This window comes from Diadema antillarum, unplaced genomic scaffold (genome assembly GCF_040938485.1).
Source record: "Diadema antillarum isolate AM-2024a unplaced genomic scaffold, OU_Dant_1.0 seq00002168_RagTag, whole genome shotgun sequence".
In the NCBI taxonomy this organism is placed as follows: domain Eukaryota; kingdom Metazoa; phylum Echinodermata; class Echinoidea; order Diadematoida; family Diadematidae; genus Diadema; species Diadema antillarum.
In genome coordinates this window covers 125,441-153,217 of record NW_027272806.1, presented here as the reverse complement: position 1 = coordinate 153,217, position 27,777 = coordinate 125,441, and the positions used below count along the sequence as shown (strand labels likewise).

The 27,777-nt window shown below is 36.9% G+C and overlaps 1 protein-coding gene across 1 annotated transcript; it reads left to right on the top strand.

Moving 5' to 3' along the window:
• Window positions 1–17,139, top strand: LOC139714125 (homeobox-containing protein 1-like). The gene is made up of 7 exons (XM_071625847.1): window positions 1–117; window positions 9,608–10,080; window positions 12,364–12,566; window positions 13,035–13,313; window positions 14,231–14,326; window positions 15,470–15,583; window positions 16,496–17,139. Exons 2-7 carry the CDS (start codon window positions 9,677–9,679, stop codon window positions 16,681–16,683), a joined length of 1,284 nt encoding a protein of 427 aa, XP_071481948.1. The 5' UTR covers window positions 1–117; window positions 9,608–9,676; the 3' UTR covers window positions 16,684–17,139.
• The last annotated feature ends 10,638 nt before the right edge of the window (window positions 17,140–27,777 follow it).

Below are 27,777 nucleotides of genomic sequence, written 5' to 3'. Positions count from 1 at the left end.
CCGAAACACTTATTGGCACGAATCCGTCGCCTGTAATCAACTTGCAACTCAAACAACAAGAATGAAATAGCTACGAAAGAAAAGGGATATTTTCTCAGGATTTTCAGAAGTCTTGCCGTAAGTATCGAAGGTTTTGTCAGGCGCTGTCTTGCTAACCTCTTTGTTCAACTAGCGCCGCTGTTCAGTCCAGTGTGTCCGGTATACAGGTCAACTATTGTGTCGTATTTTAGCGGACTAGTTTACCGTTTTCAAAGCGTTACTGGCTTACAACAGATCTTCGGCGCTGGAAATATAGCAATCATGGTGTATTAGATCAGTAGATGTGATATTTATGTCGGTAAGGTGTCACACTATGTCGTAGAGCTTGCTGAAAGTGAGATTGTAAGGGTGTGGCTATCGTAATATCTTGATGAAATCATTTCATTTTCATTACAGAAATACATAGGGGCCATCTTCCGTGCATACACACACGGCCCATTCGATATGTGTGCGCAAGCACGTAACACGTACAGAATGTACGACAGCACACACAACACGCTCATCCATGTAGTAGCTGTATGACGTCCGGTTTCAGTGGCGCTTTTACGATCTACGATTGATCGCGATCGTCGCCTTGCGATGTTCGCGCGCGCTTGATTCGCACTGACTGGTGTATTGTAACTAACCAGTCAGTTTGTGGACACGGTGGACACACGTTGTGCTTAGAGTTGCGAGTACCAGAGCTCAGTTTTTCTCATCGAAGAATGTAGTACACTACTGCTCTTGCTTGTAGCAATCAAGAGACTTGTATAGACGAGGGAGAGAGAGAGAGAAAGGCAAATTTACAGAAATATATCTGTAAGCATGATGGGAAATAAACTTAGTTATAAAAGAATACATTGTTTGTTAAAAAAATGAGGAAGAGAGATGCCAAATCTGATTGTAACTTTGTAATGGGAGAGATTGACTATAAAAAAAGGAGGGAGAGATTGACTATAAAAAAGGAGAGAGAAATATATGAAAGATTATATGTTCGCTTCTTAATTCTCGTCCCATTAAACTGAGATCTAGGTTTTTATTGTGTATCTTCAAAGTTCTTGGCATTTAGAAAAAGGTATGCCTTGTAACTATTTTTCCCCACTGAACTTGTCTCTAAATAAACAGATCCTCAACCTGCTAGGCTCCTATTGATGAGATTTGATGTGTTTCATATCAACAATTACATGAATGTATGTGACCTATATACAGCAAATATTTAAATATCAATGAAAATCATATTTCCTTCAAGTTGATCTTGTACAATGTATCCTGTTTGGCTGTTTTTTTTTTGACTATCTAACAAAAAGGTCTATTGTTCAACTGTGAGAAAAGAAGGCAAGGATGAAGCCCTGAGTCCCATTTCATAAAACATGCTATCAGTAACAACTGCCACTTATATTTCTATGACAAATTTGCTCTTGGCCAATCAGATGCAAGGATTTCAGTAGCTTATAACAACTATCATACATGTGTAACTTGTTATTGATAACAAGTTTTGTGAAATGGGGCGCAGATCAATGTTTTTGTTTTTTGTTTTGATTTGTTTATTGTTTTGTTTTGTTGGCCCTTATTGAAATCAATGCAAATAGCAGTTTTCATGTACTTTTATGTATTTCAAAACTGTTTTTTGGAATTTTTCTATTTATAAAGGTATAGACACAGACTTATTGTAACCCCCCCCCCCCCCAAAAAAAAAACACCCAACAACGACGACAAACAAACAAACAAACAAACAAACAAACTTGACAATCCTCCCTCAAAAAAAAGATGAATTTAAACAAGCAAACACACACAACACAAAATGCTTGTCATAAATGACCCTGCCAAAACAAGACTAAAGCACTGAATTATACAATGTGTACAGTCATGTTCAGTGTTTATCATTAAAAAAAAAAAAAAAAAAATTAGTTTTGACTGCAAACAGCCTCAATTGACATATTCTGCTCCACACATACATGTACATAATGTACAATCATGAATGTCAATCTGAGAGTTGCCAACTTATTTCTTTTTTCCTCTCACTTTTTGTTTTCTTCACCCCCCCCCCCCCCAAAAAAAAAAAAAAGTTTGCTAAATTGAAAATATCCAATATCATGACCAATAAAAAATATATGAAAGTTAATAGCATGTGTGCATACAGTGTATACAATGTACCCCTACTGTACATACAATTTGTACAGTACATGTAACTTCGTACAAGCTGTATGTGCAATCTTCCAGTTACCAATGTCTCATTTTTGCTTCCAAGTTTCAAATTGTTTCTTTTTTTTTCTGTGCATGTATGTTTTTCAATTTATTTTCTTAGTGAAGTGAAATCCACTCCACACATTTTTGTTTTCATTGTCTTTTCCATGAATTGAATGAATATAATCAAGCAAATAAAGTAGAAGTTTCATTAAGAACTACAGAAAACTTGGAAGTTTTCAGTTTCCCATATTTTCCTTAAAGGGGAATGAAATGTACAAGTATTTGTACTGTGTGATGGATATTAAAAGTGAATGCATGAATATTATTAAAATACGGTCCAGATGTGAAGTTTGACTATAATGATCGGACAATCTTTTCAAAAGTTAAGACTTTGTAGAGTTCTGGTGGGCGTTTCATCAACGATTTCGTCGGAGGTTTTCACCGACAAATTTGCTATCAGCCAATCAGACGCAATGATTTCAGTAGCTTTTAACAGTTGTCAGTGTAAATCACTGACAAAAAATTTCATGAAATGGTCCCCTGGTGCTGCCATTGCTCGATGAGAAAACTGCATAAAAAGTTTGTGATGTCACCATACAATGTAGTGGACAACAATATAATGAGAATGATACAATCTCACTCTTCTAGCGTAATGAAATAGCACTTGACATACAATGTATCTCTTTCAGAAAGCAGGGGAATTACCTTGAATTCATATCAATAGCAAGTGGAGGGAATGTGTGCTTAAAGTCATTGAAGATTAAATTTTGTTGCATTCTTTTTAACTATCGTTGTCCTGCATTGACAGCTCAAATGTCTGTTAGACAGTCTTCTCATCCGGCGAGGGTGGCAATGAAACTTTGAACATTAACAGCTTTGAAAGAATTTTCTGATTTACTTCAAACTTGACTGAAATGTGTTTGCAGTTCAGTCATTCAGTCCATGTTTTCACTTCATTCCCCTTGAAGACAGTTTAATACTAGTTAACTAGTTACGACCTCATGTTGTGCAAATTAAAGGAAATGATTATTACAATGTAGATGTCATCACCTTGTAAGTTCTTCAAATTTTTTACTTTTTGTCAACAAATAAAGTTACTGTAAGATGTTTTTGTTTTTAATTCTTTATACATGTACATCAAATTTTGTAGTCACTGCATGTAAGCAGCATAGTGACTGAATCAAGGAGGGATTACAGTTGTTGCTGAATTATAGACAATCAGTGTGACTCTGTGTGTGTGTGTGTGTGTGTGTGTTAGGGGGCATTACAATTTGTATCTTTCTCATTTTTGACAAATTAATAGAGGAAACCTGTTTTGATGACATGCCCATTGATCACCTAATTTGCATGACAAACATTGTACATGTACAATGTATAAATGGTAGGCTAGCCTATTAATATATTGTTTCGAGAAAACATACAAAACTTTATATTTTCCTCTAAAACTGTTCTTTCTTTCTTATCAGTTTTAATGAGACTTTTAAAAACTTTTGTTTACTTCATTTTTACTCTTTATTCCTCTTCAAAATGACCTCAATAGAGATTGGATTTTCGCTTCAGATATAGACAATTAGGACTGCATATTTGTTTATTTATCGAGGTTTTGCAAAGAAATTCTTTGATGCTTGAAGAATATCCTGTACAACAATGGTAATCTTTGCTTAAGTTCAAACTGTTACAATATTCCTGAAAAAAACACCCACCACTGTCTGTTGAGAGACTTAAAGTGAAGACTAAAAATGAACTGTTTAAAAGTTCAGCATTTTGTGATGTACAGTGCATGAACATTAGCTTTAAATACATTCTTAATGTGAATTTCACGGCATGAGAATACTGTATAGATAAATTATATTATCTAGGGGATGTTAGTGAAAACAAAATGTGTACAGTATATTCTCTCAGAATTTTTTGGTAAGTTGGTATTCTATCTGATTTTTTTTTCTATTTTTTAAAGGACAAGTTCACCTTCATAGACATGTGGGTTGAGTGAATGCAGCAATTTTAGTAGAACACATCTGAGAGTTTGAGCAAAATCGGACAATCCGTTAAAAAGTTATGAATTTTTGAAGTTTCTGCTCAGTCATGGCTGGATGAAAAGACTACTATAGCTTGTGATGTCACATGAGTACAACGATATAAAGAAAGAATAAAGAAAATTCAACATATTTCCATTTTTCTCGCATAACAAAAGAACACTCGACTTCTCTCTTTCAGAAGGCAGGGGGAATAATATTACCCTTAATATACGTCAGTAGTAAGTCGAAGAACTGTGCACTAAAAAAGTAAGGTTTTGTGAAATTCTCTTTTTATTTTCCTTATTAAATATAGTTGTACGCATGTGACATCATACACTGTAGGGTAGTCTTCTCTTCCAGCAGTGACTGCGCAGATACTTAAAATACATGTATTCGTAACTTTTTAACGGATTGTCCAATTTTCCTCAAACTTTCACTGATGTGTTCTACTAATGTGTATTGCTGCATTCTCTCAATCCTTTATATGAAGGTGGACTTGTCCTTTAAGCCAAAAAGTGAAAATAAAGTGAAATATTTGACAGTAAAATGCTGCACATTCAGTTGTAAACATACAAATGGTTGTACCCACACATGCAAAACGTTACTGCCTTGGCATCCTATTTTTATTGCATCCATCGTGTTTTCTCTATCTTCAGTATTTCCACTTTTGTTAGTAATATCCCGTTGTTGTGGTCATACAGCTGTAGATCGCAGATTCCTGTTTCCTTGTCGATATCATTTTTCTGTTATTTTTGCATATTGACTTGCCAAGTTTCAGTTTGAATCTGAGAGCAAAATATTGATTTAATGAAAACGCTAAAATTGTAATTCAAAACTCGGTGAGAAGATACATGTAATCTCATTTTTCATGTCACATCTGGTATTACAGTGTATCTCACTCTGACTATAGAGTCACAATAGATGTGTGTGTCAATGTCTATCAATGTATACCATACATTGTAGTACTACATTTGTATGGTACACATTATAAACAAAGGATATGACACTATTACACTAACTGTAGTCTCTTCATACATGCACTTTTGATAAATGGTCTGTTTGTTCATACAAGAGAAATAAATGCAGGGAATATGTAGCCTACAGATTGTACGGCATGTAATGGGGCTTCATTCTCTAAGATCACTGACTTCTTTCTGTACAATTTTTCATAAACCTAAAAAAAAAAATAATTCGTTTGTACAAAATATGTGTTATATAACTTTAGAGGGAGGAAAATACAGTGTTAGATGGTGAAAGATAATACAAATTGTATACATGTAAATACTGTACACTGATTGTGATTTTGAAGAAGACCTGAGGCCCTTTTCATAAAAAGTTGGGATGACAGCAACTCTTGCTAGAATGGCAGTTGTCATGGTAATGGCGGCAATCCAGCTGCCTGATTGGCTGTTGCTATGGGAAGCTGCCATTCCAGCAAGAGTTGCTAATTATCCAACATCTTTTATGAATACAACGTATTAGGAACCCGAACTTCAAATTAAAATGCTGTATACATTGTATGGACTATAATAGGCCTATAAAGTTTGAATGGCTTGAATGGTAACAACAACATACAAACTGATACAACCCTACAAGGTACTTAAAGGACAAGTTCACCTTCATGAACATAAGGATTGAGCGAATGCAACAATATTAGTAGAACACATCAGTGAAAGTTTGAGGAAAATTGGACAATCGATGCAAAAGTTATGAATTTTTAAAATTTTTGTGTTGGAACCACTGGATGAGGAGACTACTACAGCTTGTGAGTCATATGCGTACAACAGTGTAAAGAAAATGTAAAAGAAAATTCAACATATTTTCACTTTTTTTCGCATAATAAAAGAGCTCTTGACTTGCCTGTTTCTAAAGGCAGGGGGAATAATATTACCCATAACATTTGTCGGTAACGAGTCAGGGGAATGTGTACTTTTTTTCAAAAGATGGCATTTTGTGAAATTCTCTTTATATTTTCCTTATATTGTTGTACGCATGTGACATCTAAGTTATTCATACACTGCAGTAGTCTTCTCATCCAGCGGTTACTGCAAAAAAACTTCAAAAATTCATAACTTTTGAACGGATTGTCTGATTTTCCTCAAACTTTCAATGATGTGTTCTACTAATATTGCTACATTCGCTCAATCCTTATGTTTATGAAGGTGAACTTGTCCTTTAAAGGACAAGTTCACCTTCACATACTGTGTACATTATGTGCATATGGATTGAGATAATGCAGTAATATAAGGAGAAGACATCAGTGAAAGTTGGAGGGAAATCAGACAGTCTGTTCAAAATTTATGGACTTTTAAGGTTTCTGTGCAGTCACTTCCGGATAGGAAGACTACAGTATTAAACTACAGAACTTTGATGATGTCACATATGTGTAGAACAATATAAGAAAAATATCCACAAAATTTAATTTTTAATAATTCTCTGCCTGCCTTCTGAAAGAGGCAAGTCATCTGCTCTTTTATTCAGAGAGAAAAGTGAAAATATGTTGAATTTTCTTAAATATTTTCTTTTTGAAACTTATGACATCACAGGCTGTAGTAGTCTTCACACCCGGCGATCTTGGAACTGATACTTCAAGAATTCATGATTTTTGAATGGATTGTCCAATTTTCCTCAAACTTTAACTAATGTGCGCTATTGCTGCATTCTCTCAATCCACATGTAAGCCTATGAAGAAAAGGGACTGTACAGTACTGGTTGAGGTGGGGATTCATGTTTTGAACATTTCCTAAGTGAGATAATGAGAAACCTCTTATGAAATATGAAAAAGCACATAATTTTAAGAAGGATTCAACGTTTATTTGATGAAAATTGGTTTTCAAATGGCTGAGATATCCAAAAAAAGTGATAATAATAAAAGACGACAGGCCACGCCTTTTTTTAGGATCTCTTTGTTTCACCTTGTTTTTGGATATCTCAGCCATTTCAAAACCGATTTTCATCAAATAAACTTTTGATACCCCTTTATGAATTACATGCGCTTTGACATTTCATAGAGTGGTTTCTGAATATATCGCAAAACGTTAAAAAGCTAAATCATCACCTCAACCAGAACTGTACACACCCTTTAACTCTTCCTTTAAAAATTTGAAATACAATGTACAACAACACTCATCAGACTTGCAGAGCCAGTAGGGCCTACAATGTATGCATCAGAAAAGAATGTAGTATATGACATACATTTAAGAAAAGAATACCAATAAGCTGTCTTCTCCCGAGCAAATTGTAGTGTGTTTTTTGTTTTGTTTCATTATTGTTTTTTGCCCCCCTTTTTTTTTCTTGTAGGGGTTGTGAGGTCTTCTTTTCCTGGTGATATGAATGGATGTGTTTGTTGGAATATAATGAAAGTGCCCAAGAAAACAAATGAAATGAAAGGCTATACAGTATAAGTGAATGTATGGTACGATACTGTACATTGTACTGGTGTCTAGTAGTGGTATTATACTGGAATGCTATAGAACACTATACTTCCCTCTATACCAGTCACCGACAAACCGTTCAAGTGTGGTGCCTCTGTCGGTACCGCATAAACCGACAGACGCATTCGATCCCGTCCTGTTGTGGTTTTTGTTCCATGAGAGATTTCCATTCAATGGTGGGACAGAAAAAGACAAGTACATTGTGCAATGGCAGTGGGAGAGCTTTCAAAGTTCTTTTGTATCTGAGGCAACATTCACAATTGTAATACTGTAAGTTTGTACGCTGGCTTAGTGCTAAAGTACACCTACAGGATGTACAATGCAGAACATTTCTCTCTCCCTCTCTCTCTCTCTCTCTCTCTTGCACTTGTTCACTCTTCTGTTTCTGAGCATTTCTGTGTGGAAATATTGCAAATGAATATATGATAAATGTGGTACTTTTTTTTGGGGGGGGGGGGGGAAGGGAGGGTTTCATGTACAATTCATCAAAACAATTCAACCAGACGCATGCAAACAAAATCCCCAGACAGGAATGCAGTTTGTCGGTCTCGCAAGTTTTTGTTGGCGGGGCGAGCATTATGTGCACATTCATTGAAGTGTAAATCAATGTTCATGACTTGACTGTGGGCTTGCTTAAAGGGAGGAGGGAAGAATATGTGAGAGATTTTACGATCTGCAAGGTACAAATATATTTAGAAAAAAATTTGATAATGATCAAAGAATTGTATGGAAATGGCTGGTTCCACACTTTGGGCACAAACACAACAACGTAACCTGTACCAGCGTATATCAGTGAGCTTTGTTTCTTCTTTGTGAGAGAATCTTTATCCTGGATCATCTTGTTGAAGATCAAAGTGCACAGGAGGAAATAATAGAAAACTTTAAAAAAGTACCATGATTCACATGAAAAAAGCTTTTGTCTTATCTTGCATGAAATGTGACCTTGCAAGGTACTGTAGTTTGCTTAGTTTAACAAGTACATTAATTCATATATGACCATTTTCATATTGTGCTCATTTAATATGGAATTTGAGTCTTTTGCTGCAGCCTTTCAGATTAAAGTTTAAAACTTATCCTTGCTATTCATAGTGCAAATTATCACACTCAAAACTAGAGGAGCATTCCAAGAGAGCAGACCTCTAGCAAGCAGCCGTGATTTGAATTTTGCCATTTCGTAGGCAGTATCTTCAACACAAACTTAAAGGGAAAGGGACATATCGGGGATCTACAGAATCTGCATTTAAGAAGCAAGTCTGGTGAAGGTTTGATGATCCATTGTTGTGTTATTGAGAGATAATCTTATTTCAATGTCCTTTATTGCCCTATGACCTTTGACTTTTGACCTCATGACCCCACAAATTTAGTTGTTTCTTTCTCACTTCATTACAAATACACCCTGCAAGTTTGGTGAAAATCACATCATCTGTTCATGAATCATTAGTTAGATTAAAGTATGTTTTATAATGTCTTGTCCTTAATGACTCCTATATTGTATGATATTAAGTTTGTTGATAATCATCACCGTAAGAATGCATTAGCATTGCATTTTGGTGCATCAAATTTCATGCTCAAACATGCTACACTGTACACTAGTCTGTATATAGACCCTAGACATTGTGGCATAGAATATTTCTCTTACTTTCCTTAGACATTAATGGTTGAACTGTCATAAAGAGAGACTTGTACAAGAAGAATAAACAGAAGAAAACAGAATTGTATAAGTCCAGGGATTAAAATTCAAAATGAATATTATATCACAGTGTATACATCTAGTAAAAAGTGTACTGTATGAAATAGGTTTGTGGTGTGAACTGTATTTACTACATGTACATTTTACTGAAAAATGACCAGTTGTATAAATAACCATCAATTCAGAAAAAAGTATTGATTACAATGTGTCTTTCATTTCGAGTGGTGTAAAGGGCTTTGATTTTCTTTTTACTGCGTATGCAGATTGATATTGGGTAATCTGGAAGAACTATCTGGAGGAAAGCCATTTGGAAAGGCATCGCAAACGGCGCCATGGCGGGTGAGCCTCGCTACACCATCGAGCAAATAGAACTCCTGAGGAGATTGGTACGCACAGGGCTGACCAAAGATGAAATCATCCACGCGTGCGACACCATGGCCAAGCTGGACACAGAGCTGGGACCCCTCCCGCCCAGAGTGGAACAGCCCATTGTGACATCGGCGGCCTCTCCGCCAATCAGCAGCTACCAGGCCCAGCAGCAGCTGACGGTGACCAATAGGAACTCTACCCTGGATGGCAGCGGGCTGGGCCAGGAGGAAGGATCGCCCGGCGGCAGGACCTCCCTGGTAACGCTGCTCTCCTCCATGGGTAGCCATACCTACCAGGAGAATGGAGACGGTCGCCTAGGGATGGATGAAATCAGCGTGTCCAATGAGGAAGTGGAGGCACTCTTCCGGTGAGATGGGGACCACTCTTTGAATCTTTAGTAGACCATGAAAGAAAGTTTGGAAGAGATGACAACAAGATTTTGTTTGTGCATTCCCTTCTGCTCTTTTCTTTCACAAGGGTTGATGCTTCATCCTCATCTATGAAGTTCAAGGTTAATGTTTAAATAGAAGTGCATGTAATTCTTGCTTGACTTATCACCAGAAAAAAAAAAATACCGTATATATACGGTATTTTTTTTTTTTCTGGTGATAAGTCAAGCAAGAATTACATATGCTGATTTTTTCATGTACAGATATTTTTGTGAATGAGGAGGTCACAGACATTTCACGAGATGTTGTTTTTACAAATTGACACAGAGGCCTTCACAAGCACACTTTTACCTTAGCGCATGGTGACATTTTCGCGTATTGTTAAATTTGCAGCCCAACTGTGATTTGCAAAATTTGCGAAAACTAAACCCTAATGAAAATTCTTTAATATACAGTAGGCCTACATTTTCACTCCTTAATGTTACCAATTACGCAGAATGCTTTTGTGCATCAACCTGTTCGTCGCTTGCCATACATGTACATATTACAAGCAAACCACAGTGTATGGGAACAAATGCACTGGGTCTTACAGTTATGAGAATACATTGTACCCTGGTGACGATATGTTTATTGTGAATACAAAGATTCCCTGGATTTCAAAATTGATTAGTTTCAGTTTAGATTTCAGTTTCATGTTTTGTTTACACTATTGTATACAAATTAAAACATAAGTTAACTTGTAAGGTGTTCATCTAAATATAGATAAGACTATTTTAAGAGTACTTTAATAAATACTACTTTAAAAGATGTAATTGTGTGCATACAAAAGCATACACATTGAGATTGTATTTTAAGGTACAGGTTTAGCAAACTATCATCAATATTCAGTTTGCTATTCTAACTGGGATAGCAGCCTTGGGGTTGTGATATATTGTCTCGCATTTATTGTTTTTTTCGTCTTAGCTCTTCAAAGGAACAAACATTTGAATTACAAAAAGATAGGCCCACATGTATGACTTGAACATCAGTTCTTTTTATTAACATTAAACCAACTGAGATGAAACATTGAAGGTAATATATAGAGACAGAGACAGATATGAGGGGACATAGAATTACTATTTAAATCTTTATCAGAAAAATGTTGCATCATTATAGCATCCAAAATGTCACAAGCTTTCCTCACACCTGGAACTGAAGCAAACTTAACCTTTTAGACTTTGTTCCTTTTTTTTTTTCTGGTGACAGATTATGTCTAGTCTCAACCTTATGATTGTTTTGTTACGGATAGGTTGTGGATTTTTTTTTCTTCTTCTTTTTTTAATAGTTAGTCACAAAATGTAGTTCTCGTGTGCTGAGGCATAATGTCAGAGACTTCATTTGTGAAATCATGATGTATGCATAAGTTGTCCTTTTGGCTATGATTAATGTACAAACTCAACAGACAATTCTAACTTGCTCACTTTAATCCATGCAGTACCAGTCTCCTGTAAACTTGTGCTTGGCTGTATGATGGCTGTGTGCCTCCATGATGACTTTGGGTCTTCAATTACTTAAAGGGATTGTACAGTTTCGGTTGAGATGGGGCTACTGGTTTCCATCTTTTAATAATGATTTTTGAGATAATATAAGAAAGCTTTTACAAAATATGAAAGAACATAATGGTTATGAGAGGAATTAAACGTTTATTCGATGAAAATTGGTTTTGAAATGGCTGAGATATCCAAAACAAAGCAATCCTAATAAAAGATGGGACCCACCTTTTATTAGGATCGCTTTGTTGTACTTTGTTTTTGGATATCTCAGCCATTTCAAAACCAATTTTAATCGAATTAACTTTTAATTCCTTGTGGAATTGTATGCTCTTTGACATTTCATTAAGTAGTTTCTGAGCATCTTGCAAAAAGTTAAAGGCTATACCCAGAGACTCCAACTCTCCCATTTTCGACGGGAGATCTCCCGTCGAAAACCCATTTTTGCAAAATCTCCCGTTCTCCCGCTTGAGATTTAATTTCTCCCGCCGTGGCTTTGTGTCTCCCGTTGGAAAGGATTTCTTACTTACTACTATATGTTGAACAATTAAGCCTTAGATAGCACCAGAGAGCATCTAGAACCCTAGGAACTATGCGCTTCGCACACATCAACATGGAGTCTCCTGTTTGCTAGGGGTTGCAGGCGGGAGAATCTCCAGATCAGAAGGTGCTTTGGGTTGGAGTCTCTGTATACCATCCCTTTAATTTGCATATCATTCCTTCTTCACCCAGGAAGGGGCACATGAACGTGAAGGAGGACATCAAGGAATTCCTAAACCTGAATCGTCTCTCTCAGAACCAGATCGCCCAGGCGACGGGCATCAGCCAGAGCTACATCTCCCAGTTCCTGCTCCATGGTTACGTGATGCGGCGCAGCACCCAGGCCATGCTCTACCGCTGGTATCTGGCCAAGCGGAAAGAGCTGGAGGCACTAGGTACAGCACTCCCTGATAATACTTTCTTTTTTAGTCTGTTGGAGACGAGTCCCAAGAATACTTGGGCAGGTATCTATGGGAAATGCGTTTTATGGCAAAACCAGTCTGTCCGCATCGGGTATAATGATGTATGTTTCCTTCCTCTTGCCATACCATGCCATGCCAGTACATGAAATACATGTATTACATCATGTACAGAGATGCCAAATTTACCTTCTTTTTGCAGTATTTTTGTACTGTTTCTTGCCAAAAAAAAGTTTCAGGGAAGATACTGTTGTTGCCAATTTGTATTTCTATGTATGACAGATATATTGCAGGAAAGGTAAAAATATTACTTTCCACCAAATATGTGCCTTTTCAGCCCTCAGAATGCTGCAATATTGCTGACTGATGCAAGGTTGGCACCCATGCATACAGAACAAAAGAAGAACAAGAGACTGATTAATGTAAATATTGCTGTCTGTTCAGGATTGCTGAATAGTCTCCAGGACCAAGACGGGCAGCCATCTCCCCAGCAACATATCATCTCCCAGCACCACCGGCGGTCGACTGCCCGCTACCTGCCCTACCAGTCGCCCTCGCAGACTGCCAACACCCCGGTGGTGTCGGGGAAGAGGCGCGAGCGCTTCGTCTGGAAGGACAACTGCCTGAAGGTGCTAGAGGCGTACTTCAAGAAGAACCCGTACCCCAACGACCTGGAACGGGTCCGCCTCTCTGACACCTGCAACGCCATGCAGCAGATACCTGGTAAGCTACTATTTAGACCCTGGTAGAATGCAGTGCTATACAACCTCCCTGGGGCAACAGTCAAGCCCACATTCAAGCTGACTATGATAGTTATTGATAACCTAATAAACACACAACAGTAGGAGTTTACAGGTGCAACATTTGTTTTTTTCTCAAAATCAAATGAGCTAAAACATAAGAGAGTGAGGGAAATTTGAAGTTTGTCCTGTACTTGTGAGACAGTTTTGTCAATCGCATTCATGTTTGGAAATGAAACACTGTGATAAAGCTGTTGCCTTACAACTCTATGTTTTTTTTTTTCTACAAAGAAAATGAAGTTTGAAGTTTGTGTCCATAATATTCCACAACAATGACCCCTTCCCTTTCAACAGGTTTGTCAATACAGCAATGCTGCATTACTGACAATTGCATTGATATGATGGTTGTAATTTCTTATCCTAAAAGGATATTCAAAGCAAACAAATTGAAATAAAAATTTTGCATGCAAGTAAATTAGAGACTTGTGAGTGTACAGTGTGATCTCTTTATCCAATTTGCATACATTCAACTGGAACTGGTACAATGTAGCTCATTTCTGTGGAAGCAGGGTTAATCTTGAAGACCTCTCACATATTTTGTCTGACTTCAGTAAAAATTTCCCCCATTCTGTTTGTTCGATTTTACTGTTTATGCTACACTCAGCAGACACTTCAATCTCAATCTCAAGATCAACCTGAACTCAAAACATTATTGTGTTTTCACGTAAATTTCACTCCACTCAGCTGTATTTACCACAGACACCATAAGTATGGGATGGGACTATGGGGTTCATCACTGGGGACACATTTCTGTCATCCCAGGATCTTATGCAAGTGGGTGTTCAAATGTGAATGAGACTATGTTGCTGTTTTCATTTTTTTCCTTTTTGTTCATTGCAGGACAAGACATCGCTGAGCACAACAGAGTAAATCCCAGCAAGGTGTACAACTGGTTTGCCAACAGGAGGAAAGACGCAAACCGCAAGAAGAGGATGGGTAAGTATGATGTCCCCACACCAGAATGTTTTACTGTCAATCCTTGATCACAACGGTCAAAGAAAGTCGGACCCTGAATAGTAGCTGTGATTGGTCAGGTTGGAAGTATATTTGGCATCAACGTTAATACGTTTGTCTAGGCTCTGCCCTGAAAGTTGTCTTATGCATTATGTTAAATTTCAGGGTTGCCAGGGGTTAAAGGTCACTGATAGTTAAAGATCAGTTCTCAAAATGAACATTGTCAACCAAATCAATCTCTTGATTTTTGTACTTCTTGATGGAGCAATTATTCTTCTACATTATTCTAAAGTTTTTAATCATGAAGGAAAAGGGAAATTGCATTTTTTTTTTCCAGTTTTTCTCGAACACTTTTTTTTTGGTTGTAGAATCATTTGATTAGGTATGTCTGTATTAGAGATCTTTCTTTTCATTTCTTTAAAACCCTTTAGATGCTCTTTGCTCCCACCTCCAATACTGTTTAAATGTATGATGCTGCTGCTTTGAAAGTTGGTATTAGTCATGAATAGAATGTGCTGGGACAGTATGTCAGCGTAATCTGATAATCCTTTCATTGTGGTTGCTTGAGAGCTTACATCCTGTTTCTGTCCCATTCATTGCACACAGGACAGCTTTAAGAACAAGATTAAGCACTTGAACACACCCTAAACTTCAGAGCCTCTTTTGTCAGCTAGTAAATGCCATTCCAGAGCATGCACTTTCTTTGCATTATGCTGATATATTAAGAAAGTCCATTTGAATTGAGTTTTATACATCATTCATGAAAGCTGAGAGTCTGCTCTTCCAGAATCTGCCCTTAACTGAGAATCTATTTCTGGTGACGTTTTGGTGGTTTTTGTGATACAGGGTCACATATGTGTGTATTGATATTCAGATCCATTGACACAAGAAGGCCTATTAATACATGTGTATGTCAGTCACCCAAGACCCCACTAATCATGTATTTAATGAAACTTTAGATACAAATTTACATAACACTTGAATGAAATGACTGAATGAGGAATGCAAATACACTGTAAAGGCAGTAACAATTTTAATAGGTGTGATATCAAGTATTCATAAATCTTGAGTGTGTACGTGTACGGTATGATAGTTCAACATTTTCTCCTGATTCATTATTTCCAGCCGCAGAATCTCTTGCCGCTAGGGGTGCCTCCCACGACGACGATTCTCTTCCAGATGCTGTGGAGTACATCGAAGACTCCAGCACAGATCTGACCCACGAGGGAGACATGTCAGGTTGGTGTGTGTCTTGAAGGAATAAAGACAATTGAAAATTGCTGTACCATATTCCCCCCCCCCCCCCCCCCCTCAAAAAAAAAAAAAAATGCAACAGGACCCTCCGCAACGATAACTTTGAAAATCGTGAATCAATCCAAATACAATTTCAGAGAATGAAACTACAACTTGCAATGTTTTACCCACATCTTACAGAAAACCCCATTCGATTTGCTTCAGTAGTCAAAGAGAAATTAGGATTTTTGTAGAGCATGTCAGGAATCCCTTCCCACGAAGTTCTGTCCTTTGTGTTTACACATTGATATGCAGTCCCGAGAGCATCCAGGTGCTAACCTTGGAAGAATCAGACCCACGACATGCTTTACAACAATCCACGTTTCTCTGTGACCACTTACCAAATTGAATGGGGTTTTCTGCAAATTATTGGAAAGATGTTATGTTTTAAGACTCATTTATTCTCTTGTGACAGTGAGGTAGGATCCCACCTCCCTGCTTGTGAGATAGTCAAGTTAGGCCCGAGTATCCAGTTTTGTGTGTGCCCTGCAAAGGCAAAGACCAGTTGTTTGTGACAGTGACAATAATGTTCATTTGCAATGTTTAGCAAATTTGCTTTAAAAAAAAGTCTCAAAAGTCTCAAAAAGTCTCGCAAATGACATCAGTGTGTCTTCAAACTGCACTGCTGTTTGGGTCTGGTCTTTTCAAGTCCGCTTCTCTTTATATTCTATTTAATTTAAATCCCTCATAAGTTGTATTTCATCGAAGTTGAAGCTATTTCTTCAGTCCAAATTGATTCAACTTTATAGGCAAGGTTGACTGTATTGCGAATGCTGCTTTTTTGTTACAGTTTTGGACAAAAAGAAGCTTACTCAACTACGAGTCCCAACTTCCATGTAAATGTTTTGGTCTTTGCAGGTGACCTCGACGATGACCCCAATGGAGGCATCGGGAACCACATGGAGTCTGGGGTCAACGACCCCCACCAGGACCCAACAGAGGTCGCCAACCAGCTGGTGGAGGTCAACAACTCCATCATGACGCTGATGAAGGCTGTGGAGGAGCGTCACGACGAAACCACCATCAAGACTGAGGCAGACACGTGAGGGCGCCGTGCACAGAGGGACGACGTCCAACGCTGAATTCACCAAATCGCTGACAATCGGTCACGTAGGCTGCAAAACATGAAGATATATTCTGTATGTCGTAGATAAATTTACTTCCAAAGACATAGAGGTTGTACCCGTTGTAGAATTTCATTCACATGTGTAAAAAAATAGAAAAAGAAAAAAAAAATGATATTGTGGTGATGATAAAGGGATACAATACAGTGTATGGCTAAGAATGAATAACCTCTGAAACAGTTACATGCAGATGCAGTCTGAAAATGCTGATGAAAACAAGAAAAAAAAAAGACATGCTATGTACTATCAGCTGAGAAATATCCAAAGTGAAATAAGAAGTAGACATTTTACAGTATACCGCTGGTGAGAGAGTATTAAAAAGAAGGAGATGAAAGGTGTCGTAAGTTTTGTATGAATCTCTTCCACAGATTTTGGCCAATTTCATTTTGGCTCTCGATAATTGTCATGTCTTGCCCCTATCTTATGTTAAGTTTGTTTATACATGTAGCTCATTGCTGCTTATTGTTTAATAGCTCATGTCTTTAAAAAAAATCTATAAAGGTCATTTATTCCATTCCAATATAAAATGCTGGTCACTATGTACACCCAAACACCTGCCACGCATATCAATTTTTATGTTGTTTAAAATACAAATTTCTTCTTTTTCTTTCTATTTTGAATGAAGGAAGAAGTGTTATTCCACCATGGGTTCCTATTTTTGTGACCTTCTGTTGATATTGAAAGGTTTTAGGTATTATGACAGAGATATTCGCTTTCCTTTCTTTGTTTTGCAAAATTTGCTTTCATTTTATTTGTTACGGTATGTTGAGCTCTGAAGATGGCAGGTATGATTTGCTCTTCAAAGGACTTTTGTTTAAAAGTCTGTCTGGTAACCTCAGACTGTACAACAAGTCACTTTAAAATTATGTTTTCAATGGACTCAAAATTAATGGCTTATTCAAAAGATTTCTACACTTTCCTTTTAGAGATTGCGCAGATAGCTGTGATATTAGAGAGTTACAGTCAGCTATGCTTCCATTTTTTATATAACTCAGGGTCCCTACAGACATACAGCTCTACTCATCCACTTGCCCCTGGACAACCCAATTTTGCCACTGGGCAAGCAATATGTAAATGAAACTAGCCCCGCAGAGCAACTACAAATTGTACTCCTGTACTGGGATATACTGTACTTGCCTTTAGACAGATGATTGCCATACATCACAGATCGGGATGAGACGTACACCCGTTATTGATACCTAATCCAAGCGCATTCAAAATGTTTTCCGCCTGCGTAGATTGCATGGCAAGTTTGCATATCATATGTTCCATTTTACAGAATTTGCAGTATTACTTTAGTACTGCAGACGTAGGACTGTGTTTTGTAAAGTTAATATTTTCCTCTTTTTTTTCTTGTTGTTTTTTAAAAGTCATGATAGTTTGTTTATTTTTTGTTTGTTGTTAGGAGCAGCAACAATGTTTCGGAAGAGCAATTTCCATCAGTTGTAAGTGTTTGGAGCGGTAAATATTGGGGCTCCTGTCCCAAAATAAGGAATTGCGTATGGCTCAAATGGAACACATGCCAACATACCTACATGTACCTAGATGCATGGCCACTTTATTATTAGTCTCCTCAAAGGCAAACTTTTTTTTTCTTTTTTAAGAAAAATAACCAAAGTCTCTATAGATTTTGCCCAGCATATATCATACCACAACAACAATCAACAGTACAATATATAATTGCCTCTCTCTCTCTCTCTCTTTCTTCATCTTGCTGTACCCAAATTTTCATCGCCTCAAGATATGTTCATTCTGTATGTTCAGTCAAGCCTTCTACAATATTCAGATTAATTAATTTATTAGTAACTGATATTTAGATTCAAAGTCAATACAGACATGTAGTTGCAGAACCAAAGATTTTGTCACATCAGCGGCGTAGTTTTCAAAGAAATCTAGTGCACACACCTTGATTTTATGTGTAAAAAACATTTTGTGCATAGTTATTAAATTATACACAGTTAGTATGTAGGCCTAATTACATTATAGGATGCATGACATGAACATGACAGTGAGTGGGGTTATTACCTATCAAGTTGCATATAAAGGATGTACTGTAGTTTTATGCAGTGTAATTTGCTATTTTTCAATTTCTTTATTTTTGAAAATTTTGTGAGCTGACCAGCTGATCATTGAAAAATCAATAACTCTCAAAAATATTGTCTCCTGTATCACACAAATGCACTGTCTATTTTGTCCAGAATGGGAAAGGCAAATCCATATCTTTTATCCTGAAAGCGGTTAGGTTTGGTTTCTCTTCCTGGCGTTGTTATTCTTGACAGTGGATTCAACGGCTTTCAGAATTAACCTACAAGTCCAACTTCACAAAATATCAAGCTCAGCAAATATATGCCATACTGTAAAAACGAGGAATGTTCGCCTGCATTTTAATTTTGCAAATTTCACAAGAGCCAAGATTGCCAAATTAAAATGCATGCGAAAGTTCTTGTCTACACTATACGCAATGAATGTCAGAGGCAACTCGCAAGAATTTCATGCTGCGAAAAAGGGCTGTCGGCTCCAATTCGCGAAAATGTCATGTTTTACAGTATACTGTGTTAGAGAATATTTTCTTCGACTTGTGCCTAGCGAAAGGACAGGTATGAACTTTTGCCTTAACTCGAACATACTCCGCTGTACTTTGAAAAGACAACTATAATAAATTAAATAAGATTATTAAAATCTCTTTATGATTGCGCACATGCTTTTGTGAAGGGGCGACTGCAGACACTATCACAAAGGGTATGATGATGAAACTTTTCAACTGGTTTGTGCTGAAGAATAAGAATATGAAATTATTCTTTTACTTGATGATTTATCAACAATGACCCCTAAACTTATTAACAACGACCCCTCAACTTATTGAAAACCTAAAACAGTTTGAATCGGAGGATATGATTTCTTTGCTTTGATTTATAATGTAATCGAATAAGAAAATGTAGTAAAGATTGTGTACATGCGGGAGTTGTGTATTATGATGGCCGTGACATCATAATACCTTTCTGCAGGCATATGTGACATCGAGTGATTTTCTGAGTGCAAATAGAATATTTAAATTCTAAAATTATTGTCTCAAATTGAGTTTAGGTAAGAGTCTCTCCCTTCTGGTAGCCTGATTTTTTTTTTTCCATTTTCCCATCAAGGGTCAAAGTAACTCCTCCCCCTTCAGAATCTCCAAAATGAACCCTTAGAGAGACGATGGTCTTGTTGGGCTTGCCATGATAGCACTGATAGCAGTTCTGAATGAGAACCAAACGTAAGGAGGTTGCTATCACTTGCAGCCATATCACAGAATTTCTAGCACTGCATGACGTTCACTTGTCATGGATTTTTCGTGAAGGTACAAGTACATGTAGATATTCTACAGTTTTGTTTTTGTTTTATAGTTTTGTGTTTTTCTGTTGGCCTTGGTATTCACAAAGTAGAGAGATTTCATGCACTCGTGAGCAATACAAGTTTTATATTTCCCATGCTACGCATGGTATGCCTTGGTTTATATGTCAGTTTGTAATATGATAGTTTGTACATGTAATTATAATACACACTCTATCACAGCTTTAAGACCTATATTATATTGAGGCTTCTTTGTTTCTTAGGAATTTTTTTCATGTGAAATAGGTCAACAAGGGTGTACAATCAGCACATCAACCACATTATATTAAATAGTTGCAAAAAAAAGAATAGTTGGTCTGACACATTTGCTGAATGATCCCAACTGTCCTTGAAGAGGTCAGGCCAGCTTTGGAGATTGCAGTTACAGTAACTTGGATGATGTATAACATAAGGCCTATGAGTAGTCTTTTGCACTTCCACTGACTGAAATACAAAGTTGGCTAACTGCTAGTCTTGTTACAAGGGTGTCATTGTAATATTTTGACATTAGTATTTTGAGTGGGTCTGTAAGCGGGTCAGTGGGATGTAAATACAGTGTAAATGATGATGATTTGGCTGTGGCTTCTCTGGTCCAGATGTTGGAGGTCAGAGAGGATGATAGAGGTTGGATGGGGATAGAGGCCAGCACTGAACTTGAACTTGAACTTGGAAATGGGCTATTGGTGGCGATAGTAAAGTCTTCTCAAAAAGATTGTAGCTACATGTATTTTTCATAGATACCAAAACGTTTCATGTGTTTTCTTTGTCTTTTTCAACTTGAATTTCATACAAAAAAGAAAGAACTGTTTTGTACTGCGCAAATGTTTGTGTGAAAAAAGTAAGAGCATGAAACACATTTTCATGTTAATTTATACAAGTAGTAGTCATGTACATTTTTGGATGATGATAATGGATGCAATTTTTTAACAACTAATGAAATTTTTGGGTCACTTGCTTGAAGGAAGTTGACATATACATTGTATGTACTTTTATGAAGCAAAGGTATATGATGTACAATTGAAAGCATGAAGTTTAATTTGAATGGATAAACATGATTTTGGGGCTGTTATCTTGTGTTTTCAGACAGTGAGATATCACCTGTAGATCACATTCCTGCTATTTTTCTCCTGAGCAATTAAGGGACCAAGGTACAGGTATTTTGTTGTTTCTTTTTGTGAATGAGATACCATGCAGCTTGCCCTTAGAGGAAGACAGAAAATCCATTCTGGAAGATTGTTTAGAACCTCTGGAGGAAGCCCACCTCCTTGTTCTACACTAATGGCCATCTTTTCCCTTCCTTTTTTTTTTTTTTTTTCTCTCTCTCTCTCTTTTTAAGCCCGGGCACATTCTTAAAGTGCCAGAGACAATTATTTGTGTATATACTGGGTCAGAATGAATGTCTGTGTATTTTGTAGTATATTCTATTTAAACTTATTTATTGACCGCAGAGAGCTGATTTGTAGTTCTGTATTGTGTCCTTTTTGTCTTGTTAATGACATCACAGCATGAATTATGTTTTTTTTTTCTTTCTCGTGGTGGTTTGTGTGTGTATCTTTTTGTCGTTATTGGGTTGGTGATGTTGTTTATGTAGTCAGTAATCTGTTACAATAAATAAACATGAGGCAATACCAGATTAAGGTCAGAGGTTATGGCAAATTTAACCAAACCAGAAAAAGAGAGAAGAAATCTTTTATATGTCAATGGATAACGTACCACTACCATCCTATGCAAGCATTGTCAAAATTGTGTATGATATGGATCCATGAGTTCTGCTAGTTTTATATGCTCGCAGCATATCAAAAGAACTGTAAAATGCTAGTTCACACAAGGTACAAATTAGTGCTCAATATGTGTTTGATAATTCAGAAGTGTTTGTGAAACTGTCAGATAATTAAAAAAAATGTCCACATACAAATGCTTACTATCTAATGAAAGTAGACTTCAGTTTTAGTAATGAGCTCAGAAGTCTGTTCCCCTACTACAGTGGACTCCCGTTATAACGAAGTCCTCGGGACCGGCAGTTTTCTTTCGTTATATCGAAATTTCGTTATAACCGAATGAATAAACAATAAAAATACATAGAGTTGATAATGTTGTGGCACTAAATATTACTTCGTTGTAACCGGAATTTCGTTATAACCGTGTTCGTTATAACGGGAGTGCACTGTATAAGGCATTTTCAACATAAAGATGTTGAAGACAAGCATGAAGTGAAACAGATTTGGAAATCCTGAAATCATGTGTATAGATGGCCAGTGAATGCTGCCCTCAGTGGCAGTATTTGTTTAACTCTTCAAGTACGGCTTCAAGCACTCAAGTCTTGTAAACATGCCTATATTATTTTGTGGGGGTTTCTATTTAAGAAATGAATATAAAATTAAAGTTGGTGGTGCAGTAGTCACTTTTATTATAACTACAAAACTTTATAGACCATCATGACTGATCATAACTAATTGTTGAGAGAGTAGGCAACAAAGAACGGAAGATTCTGCATCAGCAGTTACAGATCATGTCTTGCTTCTTCTAGGATTTGGCCCAATCCTTCACAAAGACAGGAAACCATACTGTCTTGTTGTCATGTACAAGTATGGACTTTTATAGTGATACAATTATTGGTATACACTGTGTGTTGATTGTGCAACTTAACCCTAACTAGGCCGGGCTATTTAGGTAGTTGATAGAGCCGGGGGGGGGCCTCCCAGGCCCCCCTCCAGATCTCGGCCGTCGACCGCGCGATCACGACAAAAATTGGCACACACATTGCCTATGATGTAATCTAAAATACCATGAAGTTAATTTTTCAAAAAGTTATTATTTATGCTAAATTATGCTAATTTATGCATAATGATGCATGAAATCAGACTATTTGGTATAAATCACAAAATAAAGCTCAAAACAGGCACATTTTTTGTGTAAATATTCTTTTTAGTGTTCTTAGCAAATGTTGTAAAAAAAATTGTGATATCAGAAAAAATTCTTAAGTATTTTATTGTTTTTTTAATTTCTTATGTATTTCTTTGTTTTTTCGACTTTATGTTTTTCATTGTTTTTTCGATGAAATTTGTCCGCGACATCGCTCCGAACAAGAAAATGTTATTCGTTGATTTTAATCAATAAAACACGAAAATAATCATGCTTTTATGAAATTTGCCTGCAAGCACAGTTTGCATTGAAATTGTACACGAATTCACGTTTTTGAGCAATTTTTGGTCTGACATGCATGTACATATTTATGCGTAACTTCGGAACCGCGCGCCCGGGCGTCGCAAATTTGGTGTCAAAAGATGCGGGAGACTTGCAAGAAAAAAGTCATGAAACGTCGCGGCAATAACTTTTTGCAATTGCGATATATCGCACGGAACGTCGAGGGGGGGGGGGGGGCCTCGGAGGCCCCCCCCCCCCCCCCCCCCCCCCACCCCGGCCTAGTTAGGGTTAACATGCAAGTTCACTCAAAGTTCAAGTTCTCTTTAATGATTAGACTGAAATCAAGCAAATAGAATGGTTTAGGTATCAATGAAATCTGACATACATAAGTAAGTAATGCATGTACACTGTAGATTGTGTAATTGATATGTTTTCGTTATTTCCAAGAGAGCAATATTTATACAGCAGAACCTTGATATTATGGGGTGGGATATAACAAAACCATCTCATAACAAGGTAATTTTGGAGGTACCATCTCTGTAGATTTATTTTTGCACACTCCAAATATTTACTCCAAAGTAAACATTTGGTTTGCTTTATAATAACACCATGGTTCTTCAGCTGAAATATATAGATATTGCCCCCCCCCCCCCCCCCCGAAAAGGAAATGGTCATCATATTTGTCCCTTGTAGTCATACATGATCCACCAACAAATTGTCATGCTCAATGTAATCAAGTAATGATGCCTTTTTAAACTGTATTTTTGTGGAATTGATGCCGGTTGTTGTATTCACAATCTGAATGACCAAATCGTTTTTTGTATTTTTCAGTCGACAATACGAAATGTTTATAATCACCGTGCACTTGCTAATGCGCAGACTTCTTTAGAATTTTCAGAGGAATTGTCAGCCTAGTCATGAAAAATGTGTGGACAGGTTTTGAAATATTGTTAGAAAGTACACAGAGACTTCATTCTGTGTGGGCACACAAGGGAAGTTTTAATAATTGAATGTCTGTAATTTTTTCATTCTACGGAATACTTAATACTTTGTATTAGTTTATATATTTACAAGTGCATGTGAGCAAGAAAAACGCCACTGAGAATATCATTTCAATGTTGTACCTACTACTTTTATATTTCATAGGGTTATTCTAGAGGGTTAAGGGTGGTGGGAATGTACCAAAATATTTACATGTTGTAGATTTTGTGTTGTTGTTTGTGGGTTTTTTTTCTCCCTGTGCTCATACAATGCAGATTGGTGATTGATTGTAAATACAAGTGTCTCTGCCTTCAGTATTGCCATCATGTAAAGTAATAAAAGCACTGGGCAATAAAACATTTACTTCCCTGTACTTACTAGATTCACCCCCCCCCCCCCCCCCCCCCCCCGACAGAAAGGACAAAAAGTATCAATACCTGGGGGGCGTTTCATCAACAAGTTCGTCGGAGTTTTCACCGACAAATTTGCTATCAGCCAATTAGACGCAAGGATTTCATTAGCTTTTAACAGTTGTCAGTGTAAATCCTTGCGTCTGATTGGCTGATAGCAAATTTGTCGGTGAAAACCTCCGACGAACTCGTTGATGAAACGCCCCCCTGGTATGTTATTCCATGAAAATTCAAAGTTACATTTCTTAATAGATACTCCTGTAAACATTGTTTTGTTATAAAAAAAGGGGAAACAGCAACTAAAATCTTACAGAGAATTTTGCATATTAAACAGTGAGCCTCCATGAAAATTCAAAGTAACATTTCTTAATAGATACTCATGTAAACATTGTTTTGTTATTAAAAAAATGGGGAAACAGCAACTAAAATCTTACAGAGAATTTTGCATATTAACCATTGACCCTCACTCTAGCCAGAATTTCTTAAAATGTAAGTCGAAAATCAGATATGGTATACACCATATATTTCAGTGTTTTTATCAAAAATTGTATGAGTTGACTGTGTGTGAAACTAAGCATTCGCCAAATGTTAGTGACAGAAATGTAGCTTGTTTATTTTTTTTTCTCTCAAAAGATGAAATTACTTTAATAGATTACTCTTTGACAAATGATGGTACAATACATTCTGTCCTCATTCTGACCCCCTGCTTTCATTTGCGATTTCAACCATCCGTGACATTATTCTGCAAGTCATGATTTATGAAATATAATGGTGTGTACGGTATGCATTTCCTAGGAGCCAGTACAAGACAGGTAAACAAAAGATGCCATACGTAGATTTCTCCTCACTTCATTCTCTTATATTGGCCGGGGTGGTTTAATTTTTCTTTTATTGTAGGGTTGACGTTTTACCTTCACCGCAGGCTGACATATCAAAAATTTGCACATATTTTCCTTGTCAATCTGTCATGTCTGTATGGCTTCTTTTTTTTTTTCAAGTCTGTAATTTATCAGACAAGATTACTCAAAGAGGAGCTTCCAAGAAATGTGTGTACATAGCATCATTTGTAAGAGGAACTTTATATCATTATGCAGGCTTTAATGAACTGTTGCAAATTATGGTGTAGATAGAATACATTCCATCTTTCTAGCTTGTGACAATGTATGGGAAACATCATTGGTCTCCCAAATTTCTGATGTAATGATTTGAAATTTTGGAAAGGAAGGTTAAGGAAAATGTCTCTATGAATTTAATTTCACAGTGTGAAGGAAATGTGTCATACACAAAACTGGTGATGTCACTGAAATAACTTGGAACAGCAAAGGGTGGGTAACTTTATATTTTGCCCTACATACTTTTACTGTAAGTTTAACATAAGTTTCTCTGGGATCCACTGTTTTTGTTTCTAATGGTCCTCGCAAATTTATTATTTTTTTTCCCCCATTCAAACATCTGTGTAAGTTTATTAGAAATTTGTTATTGATACTTTTGAACTTCATATCAACACGATCTTCAAATGTGACTGTATTTTTAACATGTCGAGGACGGGCTGATTTTGAAACAACACACATTTCCATAGACACCTGTCTAAGTATACTCGGGACTAGTCTTCAACAGGTCAATGATATCCAGAATTGTCCGTGGTCATGTTATATCAACTACATTACCTTTCTGATGAAATAATTAGGTGATCATGAACAGTTTCAGTTTTTTCTGTATTTCAATCAGCAACAGCCACCAAAGAAAAATGTGTAGACAATGTCTCTTTTTTTCTCTCTCTCTCTTTTTCCTTGTTTGAAAATAAGTAAAGCAGCATCAAGTTTTCTTTGAGTAAGTGTAATTTTTTGTATCAGTCTATGTGAAATGAATGTTTACATATTTTGTGTTCACATGAGCATCCTGTAATTATTTATGTATAGTGGGTGTCATCTACAGCACTGTAACATTGCGTTTTGTCTGTATGTGTATAATTTAAAGATTTCTTGCTTAAACAGAAAGTGCAAAAGGAAATACAAGCATAAAAACAAACCTTTATTTTGTCGTGGTTCATCATTCAATTTTGTCATCACTTACATAATAGCTCACCTACAACTGTACTTAAGCAAAATGGCTCAAGTGAGCTATTAAATGTGAGCATTCAAGGTCTGGTGTGTGCTGCCCACTTTGCTGTAATGTGTATGTGGGGGGGGGGGGGGGGCACTTGATGACACTAGAATGTACTACAATTGTACATTTGTAGTAGTATACACTTCAGTTTCATTTAGTGAATGCCCCCCCCCCCCACATCACTTTCTCTGTCATTGGAGACTGTCATCCACACACCTGCACAAAATAACACATTTATTGTCTTCCTAAAAGATGATACTTGTACAGCAGAACTTTGTTATAAAAAGGTCAGATAAAACACCCTCTCATATAAAGGTAGTTTAGCAGGTCCCACGTCTTTACTGTATAAGCTGTTATTTTCGCATACAGATATTTCTGCGAATGAGGTCACAGACATTTTTGCAAGATGTTGTTTTCCTGCATTGACACAAGGCTATTGTAAAATATACATTATTACCCTAGTGCATGGCAAGACTTTTGCATGTTGCTAAATTCGCTGTCCAACAGTGATTCACAAAGTTGGGAAAAATGAAATCCTTGCGAAAATAACAGCTCATTAGTATATTTCTGTGCTTTTGTACATTGATATGGTGAGAATCTCAACATACATGTATGTCACAGTTTTTGGACCCTAGTTATAACAATGATCCCATGCATTTATACTTTTTATCCCATTGATGGGAATACATGTAGGTTGGCTGCCATGGATACAGCAATGTACACTTGTACATGTAAAAGGATGCCGCATAAACAGATGCCAACTTATCAACCTTATTAACCTGTTGAGGACGTTTTTTTGCTACAACACGCATTTTCCACAAACGCCTGCCCGAGTATACTCGGGACTCGTCCTGAACGGGTTAAGTGTTGGACACATACATGTGTAAAGTACAGTGTACCTAGGTTGCCTTGATATACACGTACAAACATTTACATTCCCTTGTTTGGGAAACCATGACATCTCTATCGACACACTACACCTCACATATAACCATAACCAAACATG